The sequence below is a fragment of the Lissotriton helveticus genome, chromosome 1_1 (genome assembly GCF_964261635.1).
Source record: "Lissotriton helveticus chromosome 1_1, aLisHel1.1, whole genome shotgun sequence".
Classification (NCBI taxonomy): Eukaryota; Metazoa; Chordata; class Amphibia; order Caudata; family Salamandridae; genus Lissotriton; species Lissotriton helveticus.
In genome coordinates this window covers 1,000,467,662-1,000,490,065 of record NC_136057.1, presented here as the reverse complement: position 1 = coordinate 1,000,490,065, position 22,404 = coordinate 1,000,467,662, and the positions used below count along the sequence as shown (strand labels likewise).

The following is a 22,404-nucleotide window of genomic DNA, read 5'->3' as shown; positions in this document are numbered from 1 at the left end:
AGGAGGTGCTGTGGACATGTTTCAGACTAGAAAGTCCTACAGGACTGAAAGGGCAAAATGGCCGTTCCTGCAGACCATACTGTCCAGGCAGTAGTGCTTGCTAAACATGTGCAGGGATGGCCAAGTTGCCGCCTGATAGATTTAGAGGACTGGAACTCCACAAGCCAACACAGTGGAAACAGCTTCCGCTCTGGTGGAGTGAGCTCTTCAGGAGGCTGCTACTTTGCAAAAGCATAGCAGATCTTGAGGAAGAGAACGACCCATTGTGAGATGGTCTTTTTCTGCATCGCCCGACCTTTGTTTGCACCAACATACCCCACGAAGAGTTGATTGTTCACCTGGAACTCTTTCGTGCAGTCAAGGTAGAACAACGCTCTTTTTGGGTCCACATGGTGGAGTTGCTCCTCTTCCTTAGAGGGATGTGGAGGAGCGTGGAAAATGGGCAAGGTGACAAATTGTCCCACATCAAAAGGTGTTAACACTTTCGGGAGGGAAGAGGTTCTAGTGGAAAGCACCAACTTGTCAGGGAATATCATCAAAAACGGAGGCTTGGACGATAGGGCCTGCAGCTCGCTCACCCTCCTGGCAGATGTGATTGCCACTAAAAAGGCGGTTTTTATTGTGAGCAGCCAGAGGGGGCAATTTATGCAGGGGCTTGAAAGAAGTACAAATGAGGAAGGTGAGAACCAAATTAAGGTCCTACTGGGGCATAATAAAGGGGGAAGGTGGAAACATATGTACAAGGTCTTTTAGAAATCTATGTAAACTGGGTGACATAAATAACGAGGGTTGGTCTGGCAGCCCCAGGAAAGCAGACAAAGAAGACACATACCCTTTCAGGTTGCCCAGAGCAGAGCCCTGCTGGGCAAGGGTCAAAATAAAAAGTAAAACATCGGAAAGGGAAGCAGAAATAGGGTCGATAGATTTCTCTGTACAATATGTTACACATTTCTGCCACCAGAAGGCATATATCGTCCAAGTGGAGGGCCGCCTAGCCTCCAGAATAACACTGCAAACTTTGGGGGGAAGGTCGAAAACTATAAACTGCTGCCACTCAGTCTCCATGCAAGAAGGCGTAGAGTTGACAGGCTCGGGTGGGGAGCTGCTGAGACAGAAGATCCTCCCCAAGGAGCAGCCTGGTCAGAGGATCGATGCTCATTTGTAGAAGCTTGGGATACCAGACTCTCCTTGCCAAGTCCGAAGCCACAAGGATGACTTGGGCCTAATCGTTCCTGATCTTCTCAAGAACTCTGGGCAGGAGTGGTATGGATGGAAAGGCGTACAGCAGGCCTGAGCTCTACTTGAGACGAAAAGTGTCCTCCGAGCGAGAGTCGCCTTGGAAACTCCAACACGCAAAACTGCTGACATTGCACGTTCTCTGCAGAGGCTCTCCCCACTGCTGAAAGAGACATTGCGCCATCTTTGGATGGAGACGCCACTCATGATCCACTAGGCATCGATGGCTGAGTTCATCCGCCCTGGCATTCAGGGAACCTGCCAGTTGTAGAACCTCCAGGGATATGCCCTGTTGTTCCAGCAATGTAATGAGATGCAGGACCTCTTGACAAAGAGCCCACTATTCGACTGCGCCCCGTTTGTTGCAGTACCACATGGTAATAGTGTTGTCTGTGAACACTTGAACGAGCCTTCCTTTGATGGAGGGTAGAAAGGCTTTCAATGCCAATCGGGTTGCTCAGAGTTCCAGCACTTTGATGTTGAGTCTGGATTCTGGCGGCGACCAGGGTCCTCTAATTTCTACCTCTCCCAGATGGCTGCCCCATACGAGGAGTGACGCATCTGTCACTACTGTGAGATCTGGTAGGGGAAGAGAGAGGGGTCTGCCTCTTACCCAACCGCGGTTTATCAGCCTAGATCGTGCAGTTCCCTCTGAGATCTGGACAATGTTGGAAAGATTCCCCTGATGCAGCATCCATTGGAACTTCAAGTCCCAGTACAGAGTCCACAAATGCCATCAGGCATGTGTCACTAGCAGGGTGCAGGAGGCAATGTGGTCCAGCAGCCTCAGATTCATTCTTACCAGTCGAGGATAGAGGCTGAATCATCGGTATCATTGCCTGAATATCCTGAATTCGCTGCTCAGGTTCTGTGTCCAGAACAGCCCAGATGAAAGGGAGCGTCTAAGAGGGAGTCAGGTGTGACTTTGGCATGATGATAGTGAATCCCAGTGAAAGCATGGAATTCGCCGTAGTCTGGAGGTGGGAGAGGACTGGCTATGGTGAGCTTGCCTTCAACAGCTAGTTGTCGAGATATGGGAAGACTGGCAGCCCTTATCTGCGCAGATGAGCTGCGACCACCGCCATCACCTTGGTGAACACCCGAGGGGCGCTGATAAGCCTAAAGGGGAGCACTGTGTACTGAAAGGGCTCATGGCCCACCAGGTATTTTGGCCAACCGACTCATACCTTATGTACCTACACACCAACTTCGCTCTATGGGGCAGCACCTGGTGGTTGTTCCCCAAGGGGGATGCATGCTGGGGGGGCGTTCTTTTCGCACCCTAGCAGCAAAAATCTGGAACTCCCTTCCTTTACAGATCCACAGCCTGAATAACTACTGGGCCTTCCGGAAGGCAATCAAAACTCATCTCTTCCCTCTGTTGTAGGTCCTAGCTCCACCTGTGGCCCTTCTCCTCTGCTGTCAGCGCAGGGACGCCTCTTTGTTGGGGCAGCTGCGTGCTATACAAGATTATATAACATAACATGAACTGCAGGTAGCGCCAATGGGCAGGCAGGACAGGAATGTCAAAATATGCGTCCTGTAAGTCCAACGCTACTATTGAGTAACCCGGGACCAGGGCAGACAAGACCTAAGCCAATGTGAGCATCTTGAATTTCTACTTTTTCAGGAAGACAGTAGTTCTATGATAGGAAGAAGGCCTGTGTCCTTTTTCTGGAACAGAAAGTAGCGGGAATAGCAACTACGGCCTACTTCTGGTGCTAGAACCTTCTCTACGGTTCCCTAGGCCAAGAGAGCCATGACTTCCTCCTGGAGCTGATGTTCCGCCACACGGTCGAAGGATAGAGGCATGGAGGGAGGGATGGTCTTGAAGGGGAGGGAGTAGCCCCTTGAGATAATCTAGAGAACGCACGCATCGGAAGTAAGGATTTGCCAGTGGTGATGGTGAATCCTGCCACCAACTGGACACCCATGTTCTTGAAGGGTAAGACTAGGAGGGTTTGGAGGTTCAAGCTGCCAGGGGGTGGGTGGCTTGGCCAGACCTCTGGATTCCCTACCTATGCGGTTGGAGTGAACCGTGCCCTTGTCTGTGCAGGGGTTTGTGGGAGGTGCACGGCTCGGTGACTGGGGTAGGGCGGATGCAGTTTAAAGCCCCTTCCATAGCCACGAAAGGAGCAAAAGGCAGACTGGGGACGGGAGGCAACTGAGAGGCGTTGTTTCTGCCTTGTCTGCAAAGAGATGAGTGCCATCAAATGACATGTCCATGAGCTAAGCATGGACATCGTCTGAAAAGGCAGATGGTCTCAGCCAGGTATGGCGTCTAACAGCCACCATCATAGAAATCTATATTCCCAGCGAGTCGGTTGTGTCTAAGCCACATCGAATGGCAAACTTTTCTGCATCTCTCATGTCTGTTAAGGCTTCGGAGATGACGACCCTGGCCTCCTCCAGGACCTGTGGCAGCACTTGCACAACTATTTTCCAAAGAGAGTGGGAATAAAGGGCCTATAAGCATGTGATATTCATCAATGCAATGCAAAGCTGGCGGGAGAAAAAAAAGTTCTTGTCCCAACTGTCCAGCCTCTTGGATTGGATGGTCTGTCAGAGGCTGGGCGGTTGCAGCAGATGATCATCCTGTTCACAGGAGCTGCTGTGCTGAGTTTGGACCATAGTCTCAGAAGGACGTCTGTGAGGGCTTCATTAAATGGATTAAGGGTCCTGAAGAAGAAGCTCCAGGCTGAAGCACCTCAGTCAAGATGTTAGTCTTGATTGTCACTGACGGTAGCTGGAAGTCAAGAACCTCAGCCGCCTTATGCACCACATTTGCGTTAAGACGCTCCTTTCTCAGTAGCAACTGTGAGGGGGGGTAGAGGGGGAGGAGGAGAAAGCAAGCAAGTATCTGGAGAGGTATCCAATACGCTGGCTTCACCCAATTCCTCATACCAGTCCATATCCTCTTCATGAGGCTAGTCTTCTAAACGGTCCTGTGACCCCTCCCATTCTTCTTCCAATGCTAGCCCTCCAGAATAAGGCTCAGGAAACGAAGCAGTACTGGCTCCATGTCCAATCAGAATAGGGGTGGCACCAGCGGCATTGGGAAAGGTCACAGTGGTATAACCGGTGCTGGTCCGGATCCTTCTCTGAATGTAGGGGAGCCCCCCTGAACCCGTGGCCCTGATGGAGCGCTGGAGAGGTTAGGCCGCACAAAAATGAGGTGCATGGCGTCATAGAATTCCTTAATTTAAGGAGAGGCCACTTTGGCTCCCAGAAAAGCATGGAGGTGTGGAGTCAGCCCAGATGCAGGTTCCGGAGAATGAGGCCTTGAACGCAGAGGCTCCTCCGTCACTATAGCTGACGGACGAGGAAAAGTTGAAGCATGCTTCCACTTCTTGTGTTTTTTGTGCCTCTTACCTGAGTGCCCCGACAATCTTGAGTGGGACGAAGTCGACTTGGGACTCTTGGAGCAGTGCCGGAACCTTCCTCTCGACTGGGAACATGATCTCTCGGAGGAGTCAGGTATGGCGCTTCCTGCTGGGTCGCGAGCAGCTTTAAGGACCGCTCCCTCTAAACCTTTAGTGTCATGGCCTGGCAGTTGGAGCATGACTTTGAGTCGTGGTCGAGCTCCAGATTTCAAAGGCAGACCAAGTGGGGGTCATGGCACCGCGTGGCTTGAACCCCAAAGTCTTACTACAGAACATCCTACACACCAAAAAGGGGTTGACAAAAAGTAAAATAAATCCTGTCACAAAGTGATAGAGGATAGCTCTCTCAAGGATCAGTGCTTGACTGGTGGGGAAAGAAAAGAAAGGGACGTTAGCGTGCCAAGGTGGCGCCTAATTTTGTGCGGTGGACGTCACATCTGGAGCAGATTACACCAACGACGTTATCAAGAGCCGACAGACGCCACCCAGTCTGATGCCTTGGAAATTCAAAGGTAAGGAATCTGTGGCTAATGTCTCTATATATAAAATAAAAGGAGCAATTAGTGACACTCAGAAAAGTTGAACAGGGCCAAAGATCATTTCAAAAAATGCTAACACAATAATATTAAAGAATCTAAAAGGCAATGTAATGTCTCCTGGTGTTGAGAAAAAACAAAACAACTAAGAATAGCAGATTGAACCATAATACGGCATCTGTACAAGGGGAATTCTACAGGAGAAATATAAGTGCAGGTGATAACTCTGAAATGTCTGACAAAAAATACAAAAGTAGTTATCAACTTAACCAATAACTTGCCTTGCCTCAAGTATCGGGGTCACCTGGTACACACACATTGTCAGCAGGCTCCATATAATTATTTATCTTACCCATCCATTCCATTCCTCAATGATGTGTCATGTAGTGCCGTAAAGGGAATTCTTAAGATGGTTGGGGGGAGATGTTCCAAATCAGAACCTTTCAAGACTATTCTGGTTGATTTAAATCAACCACCAAAAGGCAGCAGAAGTGATGCCTGGTGTACATGGTTTGTTTCAACCTAGTTAGAAATCAATAACCAATGCCCCAGTTTGGGAGCTGCAATCATTCCCACCTAGCTGACTCTGGTTTGTGTTAAAGAAACATATTTTTTAGCTTACAAGCTCTGTAAACGAGAAGTTACTGGTAACTTACTGCCACTATCTGAAGGCATTAGCATCTGCTCGAGGTAAAGCTCAATCTTCTGCAGGTCATCTGAAGAAAACCTCCACTTGTTCTCAGCAGGCAGCACTGGTGGTCTGGGAGAAGGCCGCTTTCGAGCAGATGTTACTTGGACTGGTGGTGGGAGGCAAGATGGAGGGAAGGACCCAGTGTTCAGACCTTCTGGAAACTTCTGTGCAATGACCTTAAGACCTACCAACAATTAAAAAAAACATTGCATGACCAATGTAGTCTGTTAAAAGATATACTGATTGAATCCTTCAGGAATGACCAAAGACATCTTTGGATCCACTGTCATAGCCTACTACTATCAGTCTACAAAAAAGGCTGGACTTAGCAGAGAAAGAAGTTGAGCAAACTGGATATTCCATGTTACATGGAAGCAACATGTCTGAAGCAAAGTGACTGCATGAATGTAAGATCAAACTTAGAGGCTGAGCAGACGCTACATAAGCACCTAGCAGAACTATCCTATCCCAGAAAGAAAAGGATTCAGCAAGATTGCGTTTCACATGGCTTGAACCATCCAGGCCACAACTGGGCAGAGACGAATAAAGTTGAGAGGTGTTGATATCAATCTTGAATGATTTGCGGAGATAGAACTTGGTGTCATTAGCACAGTGTTAAATTGAGGCACCACACTTGGTCAGCAGGTCTCTGAGCGAGTCAATACAGAGATTAAACACAGGATGGATCTCTAGGGCATCACACTGGTTACAGAAAAGTGGACAACCCTGGCATAAGGAACTAGAGGTCCAACGATGGAAGGAGGAAAGCTATTCCAAGATCTTACTCCATTGACCATGAAAAGCTAGGATGAAAATAGTGCTCCATGGTCAATAGTGTCAAAAGCTGAAGAGACATAAATAGGGAAAACCACTGGTTTGAAGGTTGGTCTGCATTTTAATAAAGCACCATGGTCAAAAAGCTGACTGATGGGGCTGCTACCTTATATTCACCCTCTAATTTCTTTCCCAGTCCACTAGTAGGAAATAGATATTGCAGCAGCATCACAGTGAAAATACATTGGAAAATAGCTCACAATATTTAAAAGTAGACACATCCACGTCCAACTAAAACTAATATCGTAGGGAACACTTACTAACTACAGATCTTGAATACTTTGGTGTAAATATAAATAAATAGCCCAACTACTCCTTGTCAATGGACTATCTTCCAAACAGCTAAGTTAATGAGGTGCTATTTTGTATTAGGCTAATTTCAGTAAGCTAATGGTTCACACTAAGAATCGTCATCATTACCACCAAGAATCTGAACCCGAATCCACTCGAAGCAAAAAAGAAAGCAGCCTCACCTCCGGACAGCATGAATACGTTCTCGAACCCACGCTCACACATGGTTGAGGCAGCCTGGCTGGCTATCCTTTCATCTTCGTCGTACAGGATTATTATCTTGCCATGAGCATTTTTCTAAGGATGGATGTGTTAAGGATTCCCAATAAGTTCTGTTTTCTTACAGAATTGTTGACAACAAGCCCAACCCAAAACCCAATTGCTAATATTGACAGGTACTGATCAAATTGTCAGATAAAAAGCCCAACTGCAGAGGAGAAAATAGGCAATACTAAAATGATGCTCGTCTGAGCTAACTGAGCCCAGGTTGTTTCTACTTGTGTTGAGGAATGCAACAAACAGGTTAATTCAGTGCCTCAGCCCTGAAATACTCAAACCATTTGCGGCCAGTAACCTTTCTGGCTCGTAGCAATCAGTTAATAATCTTAATGCATATAGGTCCTCTTTACATTGTACACTTTATTCTCAATACAAATCCACAATTACGTTTATTTGTCTTTAATTATGCCAATACATAAAAATTCCCATGACCTATTAAATACAAAAATACACTTAACAAACATCACTATCAGGAAACTAGCTAATTTAAATTTGCCCAACTGTTTCCACACTTCCTAAAACACGATCCTTACAATCTCTAATATTTCTCCCATTTTTTAGAACGAATAGTTAGAATCCAGTTTTTTAACAAATTATCAGATAAAATCATTTGAATTTGAGTGCATATCGAAGAGGTTTGAAGTGACAAAATGAAGAAATAAAACAAGGTAAATAAATAAAAAAACAAATATTTCTGAAATTAACACATTAATTGAGTCAAGATTTACTCAGGGAATAAATAAATCTGTGGCTCTTGTGACCACACTCCATTTGGTCCAACAACAGAATGCAAGATTTTTTGTTTTTGTTTTACCGTATCTTGGTAATACACCAAAGTGGTGTTTGCCCACCAACTCAAGATTATATAAAATCGAAGATATACATCCTCAGTGCCTCATACTCTGTTTCTTATTAATCTCAGCTCGGTTAAATTGCCTTAACCTGTGAATTCAATTGCCACTATAAAATGAATTTTTGGGGTAGAAGGCTGCTCTGTAAGATTGCTTGTATTTACTTTTGCGTGTGCGTTTTGTATGGAGAAGCATTACAAAGATTGCAAAGAAAAACATCAATCTGAAGTTTGCCTGTAGAGAGTAGGTCGCAGTTTCCGAACCAAGGGTATTAAGTACATTGCTGCTGGAGGGTATCAAAGAGTCCACTCTTGAGCACACCATGTGTAAGAAAAATCTGGCAAAGGATACAAATTCCAAAATTTCATTTGTGTAAGGGTTCATCGTCCTGGACAACATTGCGATGGGGTAACTGTAAGCTACAAAAACAAGACAAAAAAGCACATTTATATTTAGATCTACCACATAGTGCTAATATGTTACCATTTCCACTGTTGTTAGGACATCGCTTTCTTTCATCCCTTTCCTACCTCCAATCACATGGCACTGTTCGTAGGCATCCCGGTCTCGCACATCCAACAACAGGAATGGGCAGTCAGCGTAGGGTTTGTCTAGCGTTCTGGGGCTCTGGTTTGCTTCAGAATCAGTTTTGCCCTTTGTGCCTTTTCCAACGTCCAGCTCTCCCACACCACTGATGACACTGTTGGAAATCAGGCAAATCGGTCACAGCCCTAAACTGAGCTTTACCAGGAAATGAAATCTAAACTTGCTTCTCCATACTATCCTAAATCTTCAGCAGGTGCAACATTATAACTATATAACAACCTTCAACTACATCACCATCATTTACTTCATCTTCCTTTATATTATCGTTGAGATCTGTACCAGCACAACTAGAATTTGTTCAGTGTGGCCTCTTGTATTCATATTTGCATTATTTAACACCATTAATGTAAGAGCTTCCGTTATTCATGGACATGGATATGAATGCCGGTGAAAGGTGCTCTTATTCATAGCATGGGGCATAAAAGTCAATTTTTTCCCGTTTAGATACCAGGGGCCTCTGAGCATCTGCAACACAAACATACAAACTACCTCAAGGCTCTTAAGGGGAGTGGGGTGGAGGGTGTTTATCTTCAGGTGGGGGGGGAGAAGGACCTTAAGGATTCAGTGACCATCCTTTCTTCTTTATCTAGATTGGAGGCCTTTTGGACACTGGTACAAGAATGGCAATATCACATATCCTACTAAATAGATGTGATATAATGAGACACAATCTGAGAAGTCGATAGCTTGCAAGAATATGTACAATTTCCGAGCAATCCAGACTCTGATTGCTTGCATGATTGATAGTAATGCAAATTTGTCATGGTCCTGCAGTAAGATTAAGTAAAATGGCCTGCCATCCTCCAATTGTTCTTCAATAACTATTGGGGAGAGTATGTAGCCTTACGGCTAGAGCGGTCAACCTCAAAGCTGGGGAACCTGTTTCGTGTCTCGGCAATGATGCTCAACATCCTGTGATTCTGGGCATATCACTTAATCTCCCCGTACCTAACAAAAATGAATGTGCTCATCTGTAACAAAATTGGTGGTGATGTAAAGCGCTCTGAAACCGGATGTCCTTGGGTCTAGTTTGCACTATATAAAACTCTAAACTCTTTAAAACAAAAAAAAAGGCATTGTTATTTACAATACCAAAAGCAACACCTATTGCATTGTGTGGTGTCCAAGAAGACGGCGCGCTTATTACAGTAACAAAAAAAAAAAAAAAAAGAGTGTGATGGGGCAGAGCCCTGTGGGGACTCACTGGTGAGCGCCTTGAATGCTCTGCCCAGCTCGGCAGTGGCAATGCCGCCCCGCTAGGGGCTACCCACACTTTATCCGGGGCTAATCTTATCATTTCTATAAGGCATTTGCGATCGCTTATGTTTACAAATTAAGCACTGGCGTGTTCCTGATTACTATGTAGGTGCAGGGTGGCAGACCTGCTGGAGAGAGTAGGCGCCTGTCTCCTGCTAGAGAGACGCATTAAAGGTCTAACCCGTAGGATTTCACCTCCTACATCTAACGTTATTTTCACGCCTTTAAAAGGAGTGGAAAGTATTTTTAACGCACTTCTCATGCTGCTCAGCGGAAGAAATACCCACAGCAATCAAAATGACTCCTTCTGTCTGCTTTCACTAGAACCATGTAAATGCATCTATATGGTACTGAATCCATCTATGAACCAGAGAAGGGGGCGGCAACCAACATTCCTTACACCTTTAGTTATCCTTTTCTCTCCTGCCTTTATCCTTCTTTGTCCCCAAAATTCAGGATCACTAGTTCTGTGGCTGTGGGTTTTCCACAAAGTTATGGCCTTATCATGCTTGCCATACACTGCAAAATAATGTGTCACAAACTAAATTACAAGTACAAGCCGTGTTATTATTTTATGAAAAAAAATACTTTTTACTAAGGTAACATGCCCAGAAATCTTAAGAACATACATAATCAACAACATCACTCCTTTACACCAATACTACGTTTTTCCTTGCATACTCCCACTATCCCTACTCTTTACCCTCACCATTTATCGTTTCAGTCTTAACATTTTCTTTTTTTTTCATATACTTTTCAACTTCGTGCAACATTTTCTCTTTCATTCGTATCAAATGGTTTCTGCATCCATTGCTACATATTTACAAGGTTCTTACTGCACTAGACGTGTAATTGCGTGCACCTTGCCCAGGCAAGATTTGCAGACTGCTGCTATTGGCTACCGGTCGCTTTCCAGTCTTCTGGCAGGGGGTGCGCATCCTCCTTCCACAAAAAAGAGGGAAAAACACTTTGGAACCTCTGATGCGGAACGTCCCCGGTTCACCATCCCCGGTGCATATGCACTGCTTATGTCCGCTTGCGCTCACGCTTGGCCGCAGGCAACCCATAATATTGTTTTACAGGAAGGTGGCCCCTGCTCCTCTGCGCCGGGCCATTCCCTGTCCGGCTTGTCCGTTCACCGCGGCGCCTAATTCTTTCTAACAGGCCCGTGTGCATCCACTGGAAGAACCTTCTCCTTAAGGGGTCTCGCCACCTGTGATGGGCCGTTCATGCGACAGCAGTGGGTCCAGCTCTGAGTGATGGCGAGGAGGAGAGCGGGGAGGTGAGGAAGGAGAGCGACAGGTGCTGATGAAAAGGAGGGAGAAAGGAAGGCAGGAGAGAAGAAGAGATGACAAGACATGCGAGATGGGGAAATAAGGCACGGAGAAGACAGCAGGAAGAAGGCATAGATATATATAGATATAGAGGATGTAGACTAATGGATAAGGAGAGGCCAAATGAGAGAAATACAAAGAACTATAGCGAAGGCATGTGATAGGAAGAAACGATTACTGAGAAAAACAAGCAGTGAGCTAATTAGAAACAGATGGCCCCCTAAAGCTCGCTCTGCGGAAAGAAACAAGCGATGAACTAATTAGAAACAGATGGCCCTCTAAAGATACGAAATTGCTTCACGACAGCCGTGAAGAAGGCAATCCCGTCCGGATGGGCCAGATGAAAAGGGGAAAGGTAGCAACAAAAAAGGCTACGTTCCAATCCGAGGCCAGCGTTTTACATAAACGATGACTCCAGCCAATGAAATTGAGGGGCGGGGCTTCAAGTCACCTTCTGAAACCCCTCATCCACAATATATCTTGCAGAGGGAGAAGCGCATACGCGCTGCAACGCTAGGCGAGACCTAAAAAGGTGGTTTGTAAATCCTATACTTAATTCAATTCCAAAGGTCTTTGTAATAGAACAAAGGTGCCTGGATGCTTTTCAGGCAGAGAAAGGTTACCATTACCCAAGTCTGTGCTGGATGACATACAGACAAGAAAAGGATTCAGTCCTTTGGCAGGAAGACCTTTCTCTGAACATGTTCTAGTGAACTATTCAGAACCATCAAACAGCTTGTTTGGCATATCTCAAGAATCCATTCAAAGACAAGACTAAAGCACCTACAGATTGAGTCAGATGGGCTACTTTCCTAAACTCCTATGAGGACAGCTATCTCTCTGGTATTGAAGGACTTGCATTCATTGCCGGTGGATAATGAATGTAGGTGGATACATGCCTATAGTTTAAAATGTGTTATGTCCGTTGGCCTTGCCTGACAGGACAAACCCGTCCCCTATTAACCTAGCTAGGCTCTAAGATTGACTGTTGCAAAACTGGTAAAAGTTTCCTTTTCTGGGCTTTCCTCAATCAGGGGCTGCAACTTTTGCGTTCTGGTAACTAGGGTCAGCCAGGCAACCCTGCCTATCCATCACACATATAACCTCATTATTTCCAAAAAAGCTTTAAGACCTGGCTCTTTCCCCAATTGTCACAATGCCTCGTGTGGTGCGAATCCTTCTGTAAAAGGGCCAGTTTATGTTTGTATTCAAGATGTCTAAATAATTATGGCACAAAATAATAACAAAAGAGGTATTACGGCACCAAGGTGCAGAGCGTTGATAGGGTGAAATTGGGTAGAACAAAAACATTAATAAGAAATTTGAAAATATCTGGTCTGTTAAAGCAGAATGTGCACCTTGTTTCATCTCTTTTGGGGCCTGTTAATTTCCTGTAAATATGAGTAACAACTGGCGTGAAAAACATTTGAAAGTGTCCAAGGATTTCAAACATAGATGGCAACTGTAGGAGAGTTTCTCTCCTGCCAACCCACAGTTTTAAATATCATAAATTATGTATGTGAACAAAACAATTTCTAAACTCCTGAAAAACTCAGACTACAGGCAGATTTGTTTTCAAATACACAATTAGAAAAATCTTTAGGCATAACTGCATGGGCTTCCAAAGGAAAAGGCAAGTGCAGATCTCATGTGGGATGGATAATATTCTGAAAGAGAAAAATAAGTTACTTACCTTCGGTAACTCTTTATCTGGTAGAGACAGGATCTAGCTGCCAATTCCTTACCTTGGAATTATCCCTGAGCGCAAGACTGGATCTGGCAATTTTTGTACAGCAGTACCTCTGCGAGTCGGTAGAGGGCGGCGAGCTACTCTGTAGAGACGTCGGCCGCATAATGTGACGTTAACTGAGTCCAAATAAGGCTGTCCGACGCGCTGACGTCCGTTTCTTCTGTGACAACAAAGCGGAGCCACTATAGAAACTGCCTACGGAAATAGTGTGCCAACAAAGAGACACTGTCGTGGAAACTAGAACGTGATCCAACCTCATTCTGTGAGACAGGAAAGGGATTTCTCAGAGCACATCCACGAAAGAGAGGCATCCCTGCAATGCTGAACAACAGCATTGCAAACGAAGAACAACAACGTTTGTTAGCAACCCCTCTCAGAAGGAGAAAACCCTCCTAGAGTGAAGACAACACTCCAGGACTATGACACATCGAAGCCCAGAGTCGATAGGTAAAAAATGAAATGAATAAGCAACAACCAATTCGAGGTCAAACCAGAGTATCATGAGAAGTGCAAGGACAAAAGCAGATACGTTGGAGGAGGCGTGGCCCGATACGTTGGCTGCCTAGTCGTACATCTGCGAAGCTTCAGGCCGGGGCACAGTTATCCTGCTTTATCCTTCAGCATCCAGTACAATCTGTCAGCCATGCTTCTGTGAGGTGACTCGAGAAATGGTATAGGTGCCCTGCTGATGACTAAACGCCAGTAGGGGCTGAAAACGGTCGAAGAGAAGGTGTCGGCGCTCAGCCACAGTCTTGCTGGTATTGGTAGGCGAGAGGGGCATGGAAGTGTGGCTGAGAGACCTGTGAAGTGCAACTGAGAGATCTGTGAAGTTCCGCGGCGGTGGCGTAGTCCCGATTGCCAACTGGCGAGAGGAGGTGGGGACAAAAGGCTGGCTGGCCTGCCGCCCTGCGTAGCCGCCCGGGGTGGAGAAGTGCCCCTATTTGCAAGGCAACTTTGAATGACGTGGTGTGGACCATGGTGATTCCCTTTGACTCACGGGAGTCCAGGGAGAACCCGCCAGATCAGGGCTTGTCTGTGGCTGTTTGAGTGCCTGACGGGAGACCAAAAGAAGCGTAGGTGTATCGGTGCAGTCATAAAATTGTGAACGGCTGAGGGTCGGCCTGGATGTGGTATACGAAGGGCTAGGCGTAGGAGGGGTGAACCGGTGCTTTGGATGCGGAGTGAATATACTGGGGCGAGAGCCTGATTAGAGCGCCTGGGTGTGCAGCTGGCGCGGGTTGCTGCATGTCAACCTGTGGCAGCATCGGACTGGAAGGCGGACGCTCCCTGCTTCCTGGTGGGGTCCTGGAAGCTGAAGTGGAGAAGTAGTGTGGGCCGCATGGTGGGCGACACCTTCTTGTGACCTGAATGAGTCCCGGTGCTAGGATTGAGCCCTGGAAGTTTTGGGGACTGTTACGGTGAGCGGCATCAGTGCACAAAGGCCTCACAGTGGGACAACACCTGAGGAAAGGTACTGATTGGGATGCCTGCATGCTGATTGGTAGGCCTGTAGAATCGTCCGGATTTCCTCAGGGGCCTCCTTGATTCTGCTATTAATTTAGTCCCATTTGGAGCTGTCCCTGACTCTTACTGTTTTGGGCCTACAATGGGGGCTCCATTTCCCCTCATGGACAGTGCTGGAAAAGTGAACTGCAGACTGACATTTAAGGGGGCAGTGACGACACCGGTGGCTCTGGTGGCTGCTGAGATATGGGAAGCCTGGATCTGGGAGATGTGATGGGGAGCCTACGTTGAAGAGTCTTAAGACTTTTTTGGAATGGGCAGTCCCTCCTCCATCCATTCAGCAGCGCAACAGTCTATCCCCATGTCTGCTTAACGAAAAAATGGTGAAGGACAAAGACCCATGGGAGGGCAGGCCAAAAGATAGTGCAGTAAATGGTCTCAGGGACAGGATCGTCGGCCCATGGAGATCCACCCTGATCAGAGAACCGGTACAGAGAATGGCTGCAATTTTGGAAGCTAGTCAGGGGCAAAGAGCCGCACTGGAATAAAAAATGGATTCATTGATAACTGATATCAATCTATTGCGCACGGACCGCCACAAAGTGGGAGAGAGGGTCATGTCAACAGAAGAGGATTTTGCAGTCCTGAAAAGCATAGTGTGGGACTAGCAAACTGCAGTGGCTGGGGTCAAGTGCAGTACAAAGCAAATGCATCTGCGACAGGAAGATGCAGAGGGGAGAGCCCGGTGAAATAATATGCATTTCCTTGGTTTCCTGTAACGAGTGGAGGCGCTTTCGGCCGACTTATTTTTTGAGGAATGGCGCTTCGTCCGATAGGGCTGTCCAAATTTTTCACTATTGAGCGTGCTCTCAGAGGTCCTGCGCCCTGGAGCACCTCCTTGGGCCATTATAGCCAGTTTGTTTAATTATCGGGACAGCAACATCCTTTTACAACATGTCCGAGTCCAAGGACCACCTCGCTATGAGGGTACTCGATACAAACATACCCGGGTTACCCCCAGAAACTTACCAACGTAACAATTTTTTGCCAATCAAAAGATGGCTGGGAGACCATGATATCAGATACATCTTAATATTTTCTGCACTCTTTTGAGTTCAATATGAGGGCAAGGTGTTCTTCTACGAGTCTCCCCGGGAGGCGCATGAGTGGCTAGATTTCATCGGCCTCCAGTGCGGAGACCGCAGAGGTGCAGAGGAGCAAGGAGGTCCCAACGTCGCCTGGAGCCCCCGAGCTGAAGAGCGGTGCACACGCAGATCTTGCAGGTGGATGGATTCTGGTTAATGTGGATGGTACACTCCGGACTGAACGTGAACCACTGGAGACAGAACTTCTATTCACTATTAGACGCTGTTCCAGTGATCCAAAGTGATGGGATGCCCGCAGGAAGTGGTGCTGGAGCACAATAAAGGATAGCCTCTGTAGAGGTCTTGGTTGTTGATAGAGGCTGGGTCCTGAAGATGAAAGTGGTGGCTCTAATTAACCCTTACTATTTCTAGGTGTACATGAAGGGGGCATTATTATTTTTGTTATATTACTCGGTGTATGAACTAAAGATGTGGCTCATTAACTCTCGGGTTGGGGAGGTATGGTTCCCAGGCAGCCGTGAATTGCTGAGCTCTGTGCTGGGGCTTATGATCGACAGTGGTACAGGGGGGTCCCAGTCAGTTGTTACACAAACTGATCTTTCGCAACATTTATCTTCGTTCAGTGAGTTAGTGGTAACGTTTGGGTGGGATTGGTGATTGGGGCGGGGATTGCGACCCTTTTGAGCATGAGTTGCACCAGGAGGAGTCGTGGCTACTGCCAGAGGGTTGGGTGATTTCATGGGAAACGGTTTCCTGTTACAGTTTGTTGACATGCCTCCAGTGTTTGTTGGCAATGTGTTTTGCATTTGGGGGTGCGGGGGGTTCCCACAGATGAGCGGCGTAATGGGAAAGGTTGGAGAACTATACCAATGAGACAAGACCGGGGTCGGCCCTTCTTGTGTGTATGTGTCAGAAGGAGGGGGGTGCACGGTCTAGGGCCAGCTCAACGCATCTCTATGGTGAGTCCTTCTCTGTTTCTTCAAGTCTGTGCCAAGTCGCTTTGTGGTAAAGCGCATGTTGCGGTACTTTCCGCTAGCTGGTAGTCCCAGTATTCGTTCCATCGCTAGCCGAGTGCTGTTAGGTGAATCCTATTCAACACTGTGGTGCATGTATATTGTGGTATTCTCTTTAGTATAATGCACACAAGTTTTTATACCATTGTATTGTGCCCTAATTTTTTATATATTATTGGCCCTGTTTTGTTTATTTTTTCTTTTAGTAGTCCTTTGACTATATTTCACATAGTCCTCGGCGGTGGCCATCTTGGGTTTGGCATGGGTGTGGCTACTTTATATATGCAGTCACACCCAGTCCGTATAGAACGCTCAGACAGAGTAGGTTGTACTCTGTAGGGAAAGATTGTGTATTGTTGCATACCAACGATGTATGGCAATAGGTTGTTACTATTAAATCTTTGGAATCAGCATCTTGAGTGAACGTGCATTATTTTGACTTTGAGAGTTTTGGCTCGTTCAGTTGAGGAACAAAATAGCAAATATTGCAAGTGTGAGATTTGGCTTGACCTACAAACAGTACTTCTGTTTATGAATAAGAGTGAATTATTGTGAGTTGGGATCTAAGCTCATCGAACCTCAGACTTGTATGTGATTTGTTTTTTTGGGAATAAAAGAATCACCCAGATTAGTAGTGCTTTTAACTACTAATTGTATGCGTTTATTTGTATGGAGATTACAGTTCTCAACAGAGATTCTAAAGAGTGGACATTATATAACAAACCTTTACACTAGTTAGTGTTTTCTTTTGTGTTTTGCATTAATTTTGCAGGTCTCCTTCCTCGCTGTTCCCTTCCCATTCCTTTCCCCTGCTTGGCCACTCTAATACTCTTTGCTATAATAGTAATCGGAGTTGGCGGCGCCAGGAGGTGGGCCTTTGTATCGCCGTGGACAGATCCTTAGGAAGAACGCCCACTCTAACAGTATGACTGGCTGATATGGAATCCAAGTATAAGTTTATGACGTGGAATGTCCAGGGGTTAAATAGTCTGTAAAAGCACAATAGAGTGCAACAATTCCTTAAGTTATATGGGGAGGCAATCACACTCTTGCAAGGGACCCATACATAGGAGGACTGTAACATCACTTTGAAGAGGCGATAGAGGGGCTAGCTGTTTGCCACCTCCTACTTGATATGGATGGCTTCAGGTGTCCCATTTAAACCCACACGGATTCTCAAGGACAAGGAGCAGGGATATGTTATCCTAGAGGGATACTGGATGCTCATGACTTATATCTGGTCAATGCGTACACACCCAGGACCGACGATGGGGAGTTTTTGGTGTCAGTGGTAAAAGCATGAAGGTGCCCACGGACACTGAGGTCATAATTGCGTGTGATCTTAATTGTGCAAAGATGGGGCCCTGGAATGGTCTCCACCTTGCGTGGGTGAAGCTGAAGGTTTGTGCACTTTGGGATCAATTGGAGAAGTACACTAGGAAAACAGCGAGATGACGCTGGTAGCTGGAGGGTGACAGGGCGGTGAAGATGCTGGCCCGTCTGATTAGGGCTGAAGCTGCGCCATGTCCTATATTACTGATGCGTTGGGTGGCGAATGTCACAAGCAACAGACCATTATTACCGCCTTTGCTTAACAATTTTGGAGGGTGTATGCGGTGCCTAGTGGGGTGGCGCCCTCGCAACAGCTGTCAGCTTACTTGAATGCGCTCCCACCGTCCCTCTAATCTTTATTTTTTTACGTGAATTTTTTGAAATGCTAATTTCTAACTGTAACGTCCCTGAAACCTGTGTTTTTTTCCAGTGAATTTCTGTTTTTTTAGCTAGCAGTCACATTTACAGAGTGGCTCCCAAGGTCCCTCAGGAGTAAAGTGGACTTCATCCTCCAACCAGTAGAGCGCCAGAAGGTGCGTTTGCAGAGTGGTGGAGAAAAGGGGGTGTGGCCTCCAAAAACCTCTTAGCAATCCCACTGTGTGGGACTTACTGGAGGTAACAGGAGGGTTAGCCTGCCCTTTATTGTAATTTTTGGCGTGGGACCCCATCCCCTGGGGCATGGCCACATACTTTTTTTAAATAAATAAAAATAGCGAGGCCTGCGCGGTTCCCCTACCCCTGCCATTTTTGGCCCCGGGAACCCCATCCCCCGGGACCTGCCATTTATTTTTTAAAGGGGGTCTATGCGCTACCCCTCCTGAGGCAGATATTGCCCAGGGACCCCATCCCCCAGGGCATGGCCACATTGCTGGAGATCACAGGGGAGCTTCAAGCCCCTGCGGTCCCTGCCGGCTCCCCACCTCCTGCGGGAGCTGGCATTGCTTTTGGAGCTGCAAACATGCAGGCTTCGTAGCCCATGCATTAGGGCCTTCGTGGCCCACGCTTTCTTTTTTCACATGCAGCCCCGGGGAGTTGGCGGACCCCGGGGCTGCATGGCTCCCCACCATTTCATAAACAGAGCCCCAATGAAGTGGCGGTCCCTGGGGCTGCATGGGGTGGGGGGCAGGAGCTCCCCCTTGTATTTTCATTATAAACTAAGCCCTGGGGAGGTGGCGGTAAACGTTTTTTTAACATTTTCTGACGGATTCGCGGATCCACTGCAAATCCCGCCAAAATCTTTTTTTAACGTTTTAAATGCCTTTCTGGCACCAGGCCTAGGTCGTCAGGGTGTTTCTAACCTGCCCCCTGTTCTTACTTTTCACATTTGTTTACCTTTTTCCTTGTGACTTGGTTCAACCGAGTCACAAGATGGCTACCAACACTTCCTGGTTTGAAGTGTTGGCAGCCAATCAGATCTAAGCCATGCGATCAGGCAGGTTCGCGGATCCTCCACGGCCATATTTGTATATCTGAGAAATGTTTTAATTTCTCAGGAACTACTGAACAAATTTACACCATTGAACAAAAAGAGTGCTTTCTGGTCCAAAAGCTACCTTTTTGCCAAATTTAGTTTAATTACGTTCAGCAGTTCGGGATCTAGCCGTGTCTAAAGGCTCCTGATTGGCGAATCACCCCGAAACTTTCAACACAGCAGCTGAAGTGAGTAGGCCATTAGTTTTGAAAATTTTGTGAAGATTTGTCAAACGGTGCCAAAGATATTGGCAAAAGAAAAAACGCTTTTTAAATAGAAACAATGTCCTAACTATAACTACAACTGGCGCCAGTAGGATGGAGATATATACACCACAACAATAGAAAGCCCGGAGGCCTGTGGGCGGGGCTTATTTAGAAAATAAAATGGGTGTTTACAAAATTCACGCGTGACTCTTTCTGCCAGTAAACAAGGGCGGGTAGCCTGAAACGCGTATAGTAGAGAATATTTTAGGGCAATGAGTGCCGCCCTTCCTGCTGTTCCTCCGGTAGAGGGGCACCAACCCACCGGTGAGGTTTTTTCTACAAGGAGCAAAACTTGTAGATGAATTTATAGCGGTCCACCCGGTTGCGGAATCTGCCCGTCGTGGAAAGGCAGATCTAGAGTGCAGGATGTCGTGACACTCGAGACTGGTGGGGTCCCTCCAATGAGGTTTGGAGTTGGCATTGTGAAGGACTATTGACATTTGTTGCCCACCCACTGAGGTTTTTTAATTGAAACACATGGAGCCCACTGGGGAAATGCAATGTAGACACCACAATTACCAGAATGCCGGTAGGCCTGTGGGCGGGGCTTATTTTGGAAATAAAATGGGTGTTTACAAAATTCACGTGTGACTCTTGCTGCCAGTGAACCACGGCGGGTAGCCTGAAACGCATATGGCCGAGAATATTTTAGGGCAATGAGTGCCGGCAGCCCTTCCTGCTGTTCCTCCGGTAGAGGAGCTCGCCAAGCAGGGAGACTGACCAGTGTAGGAACAAGGAACTACCGTAAAATAGAAGTATCCATTGAACGAAAGATATAAATACAAACGGTTGGTAATAGACCAAAGTTGCAACAGCAACAGAGTGAAAATGATAGATATACAGATATTATCACCAAGCTGGAACACCAGCAATATAATACAGTGTAAGAGGAGAGAGGGAGTAGAGGAATACCACCCATCCCAGAAACATATTGGCAACTACCCATCAACCAACACCCCTACCTGATGAGGCTACCAAAAGGTAGGTAACAAGAGATCAAAAGAAGATAGCAGGAAAAGACTTCTGCTATGAAGGGATTAAAGACCACACCTGGAGTCCAACCCAAGATATAGTTGCAATAAAGGCCAACACACATAAGGCCCCAATAGATAAGGATTTCCATCCTACAGAGAAAGATATAAGGCAGCAAGACCTGGCGGACGATTCAAGATAAAAGATGGCATATGACAGTCACGAAGGGATCAAACCCAAAGAAATGAAAAAGCAAAAAAACAATGAATGGCAGTGCATACAAGCATGACAAGGATTTGGGTCAGTAAGAAATGTCTCACCGGTGACGCAATGTAATCACAACCAAGAGAGGGAAAACAGACCACCATCCTCCAAAGGAAAAGAGGGGTAAAAAGAAGAAACAATTTCTCCAAGCAGACGGAATTCACAAAAGAACTAGTAATGGTATAACGGACCTTTGAGGGATAAAATTCTCATCACATCCATGAGGGAAAAATCCTTCAGAAAAAAGGATAGTAAGGGCCACCTCAGAACACAATCTTTTAAAAGTAGGAACTATACCATCCAAGGGACCAACGTTCTAGAAGGAAATACCCGGATGAACATTTTGGCCACAACACTGACAAAAATGAGGAGTTAGATTGCAACATCTGAAGAACAACCAAACGGTAAAATGCCAAAATTGCCAAATAAACAATGCTTATAGGAAGACAGGGAAATAAGCTATTCCAGATAAGACAAGAAATAATATCCTCTCAGGAATGAAACAGAGAAAAAATAGAAAGGACAGTGGCACTGGACCAAAGTCACCTTGCGGCAGTCGTGGGATCAGAACATTGCCTTAGGTGGGTCTTGATAACCAATGCCCACTGAGTCATGGCTTAAGAAAGAACTCAAGATAGCAGTGCAGGAAACATTCCTGCCAATGCAAAGTAAAAGACGAACAGCAAGAACTTCCAATGCACTAGAAAAGGCCTTAGGCCCTAGCTAAAATTCTACATAGGTCAAAGATCCTGCCCCCCCCCTTTCCATTACTACCTAAATGGAAAGAAAGATAACAATAAATGAAAACATGCCCCCTGGCTATAAAAGATATTCATGAGGACTGCGTGGGGAGGAGGGCTTAATATCGTAATGGGTTGCTGCAGAAATAACAAACACTTCATGATCAACACAGGTAAACTGAAGGCTCTATAAGGGATATATTAAAGAACAGGAGTATATCTTAAAATGTCCACAATGCATACCGAGGATGGTCCCTGGAGAACAGGGAACAAGGCAACAAAGCATCTGCACAACGCAAACAAAGTACCCACAATAGAATCAGTACTCCGGTAGAAACAGTGGCAAGAAACGCAAAAGAAAAGGTGTACTTCATGTTACAAAATAACATACGCCCCAGATAAAAGGAAACTCAACCTGTCACTGACAGAATAAAAGTACTTGCAGCAATCAGGAATACCTCACCGGGTATCACGCTGAAAAGGGACGTTTGAAAAGAAAATTCGAAGGGCACTAGTCTGTGAATGGCTCACCTTTAAATATAAAAGGGAGCTTACCTTGAACAAACCTTCCACAAGAGTACTATAGAAGCAGGCATAGCTAAGAATCTGCTCCCCCCAACTATCTCTGAACCTCTGCAGAGCATGCACGTCAAATAGACAGCCGACATCAAAAGATATAATCAATCAAGGTAGTCTGAAGCAAACCATGCCGATGTAGTGCTAATGAA

At 46.2% G+C, this 22,404-nt stretch overlaps 1 protein-coding gene across 2 annotated transcripts in view; it reads right to left on the bottom strand.

Annotated features, from left to right (window-relative positions):
* Positions 1 to 22,404, bottom strand: part of CEP41 (centrosomal protein 41) — a 153,471-nt gene that overhangs the window by 4,521 nt on the left and 126,546 nt on the right. For both annotated transcript variants that reach the window (XM_078677529.1, XM_078677532.1), the window contains exons 7-10: positions 8,632 to 8,801; positions 8,453 to 8,520; positions 7,154 to 7,268; positions 5,812 to 6,030 (exon numbers count right to left, since the gene is read on the bottom strand). In XM_078677529.1, coding sequence (XP_078533655.1) covers positions 5,812 to 6,030; positions 7,154 to 7,268; positions 8,453 to 8,520; positions 8,632 to 8,801 — 572 coding nt within the window. The remainder of the gene's footprint in view (positions 1 to 5,811; positions 6,031 to 7,153; positions 7,269 to 8,452; positions 8,521 to 8,631; positions 8,802 to 22,404) is intronic.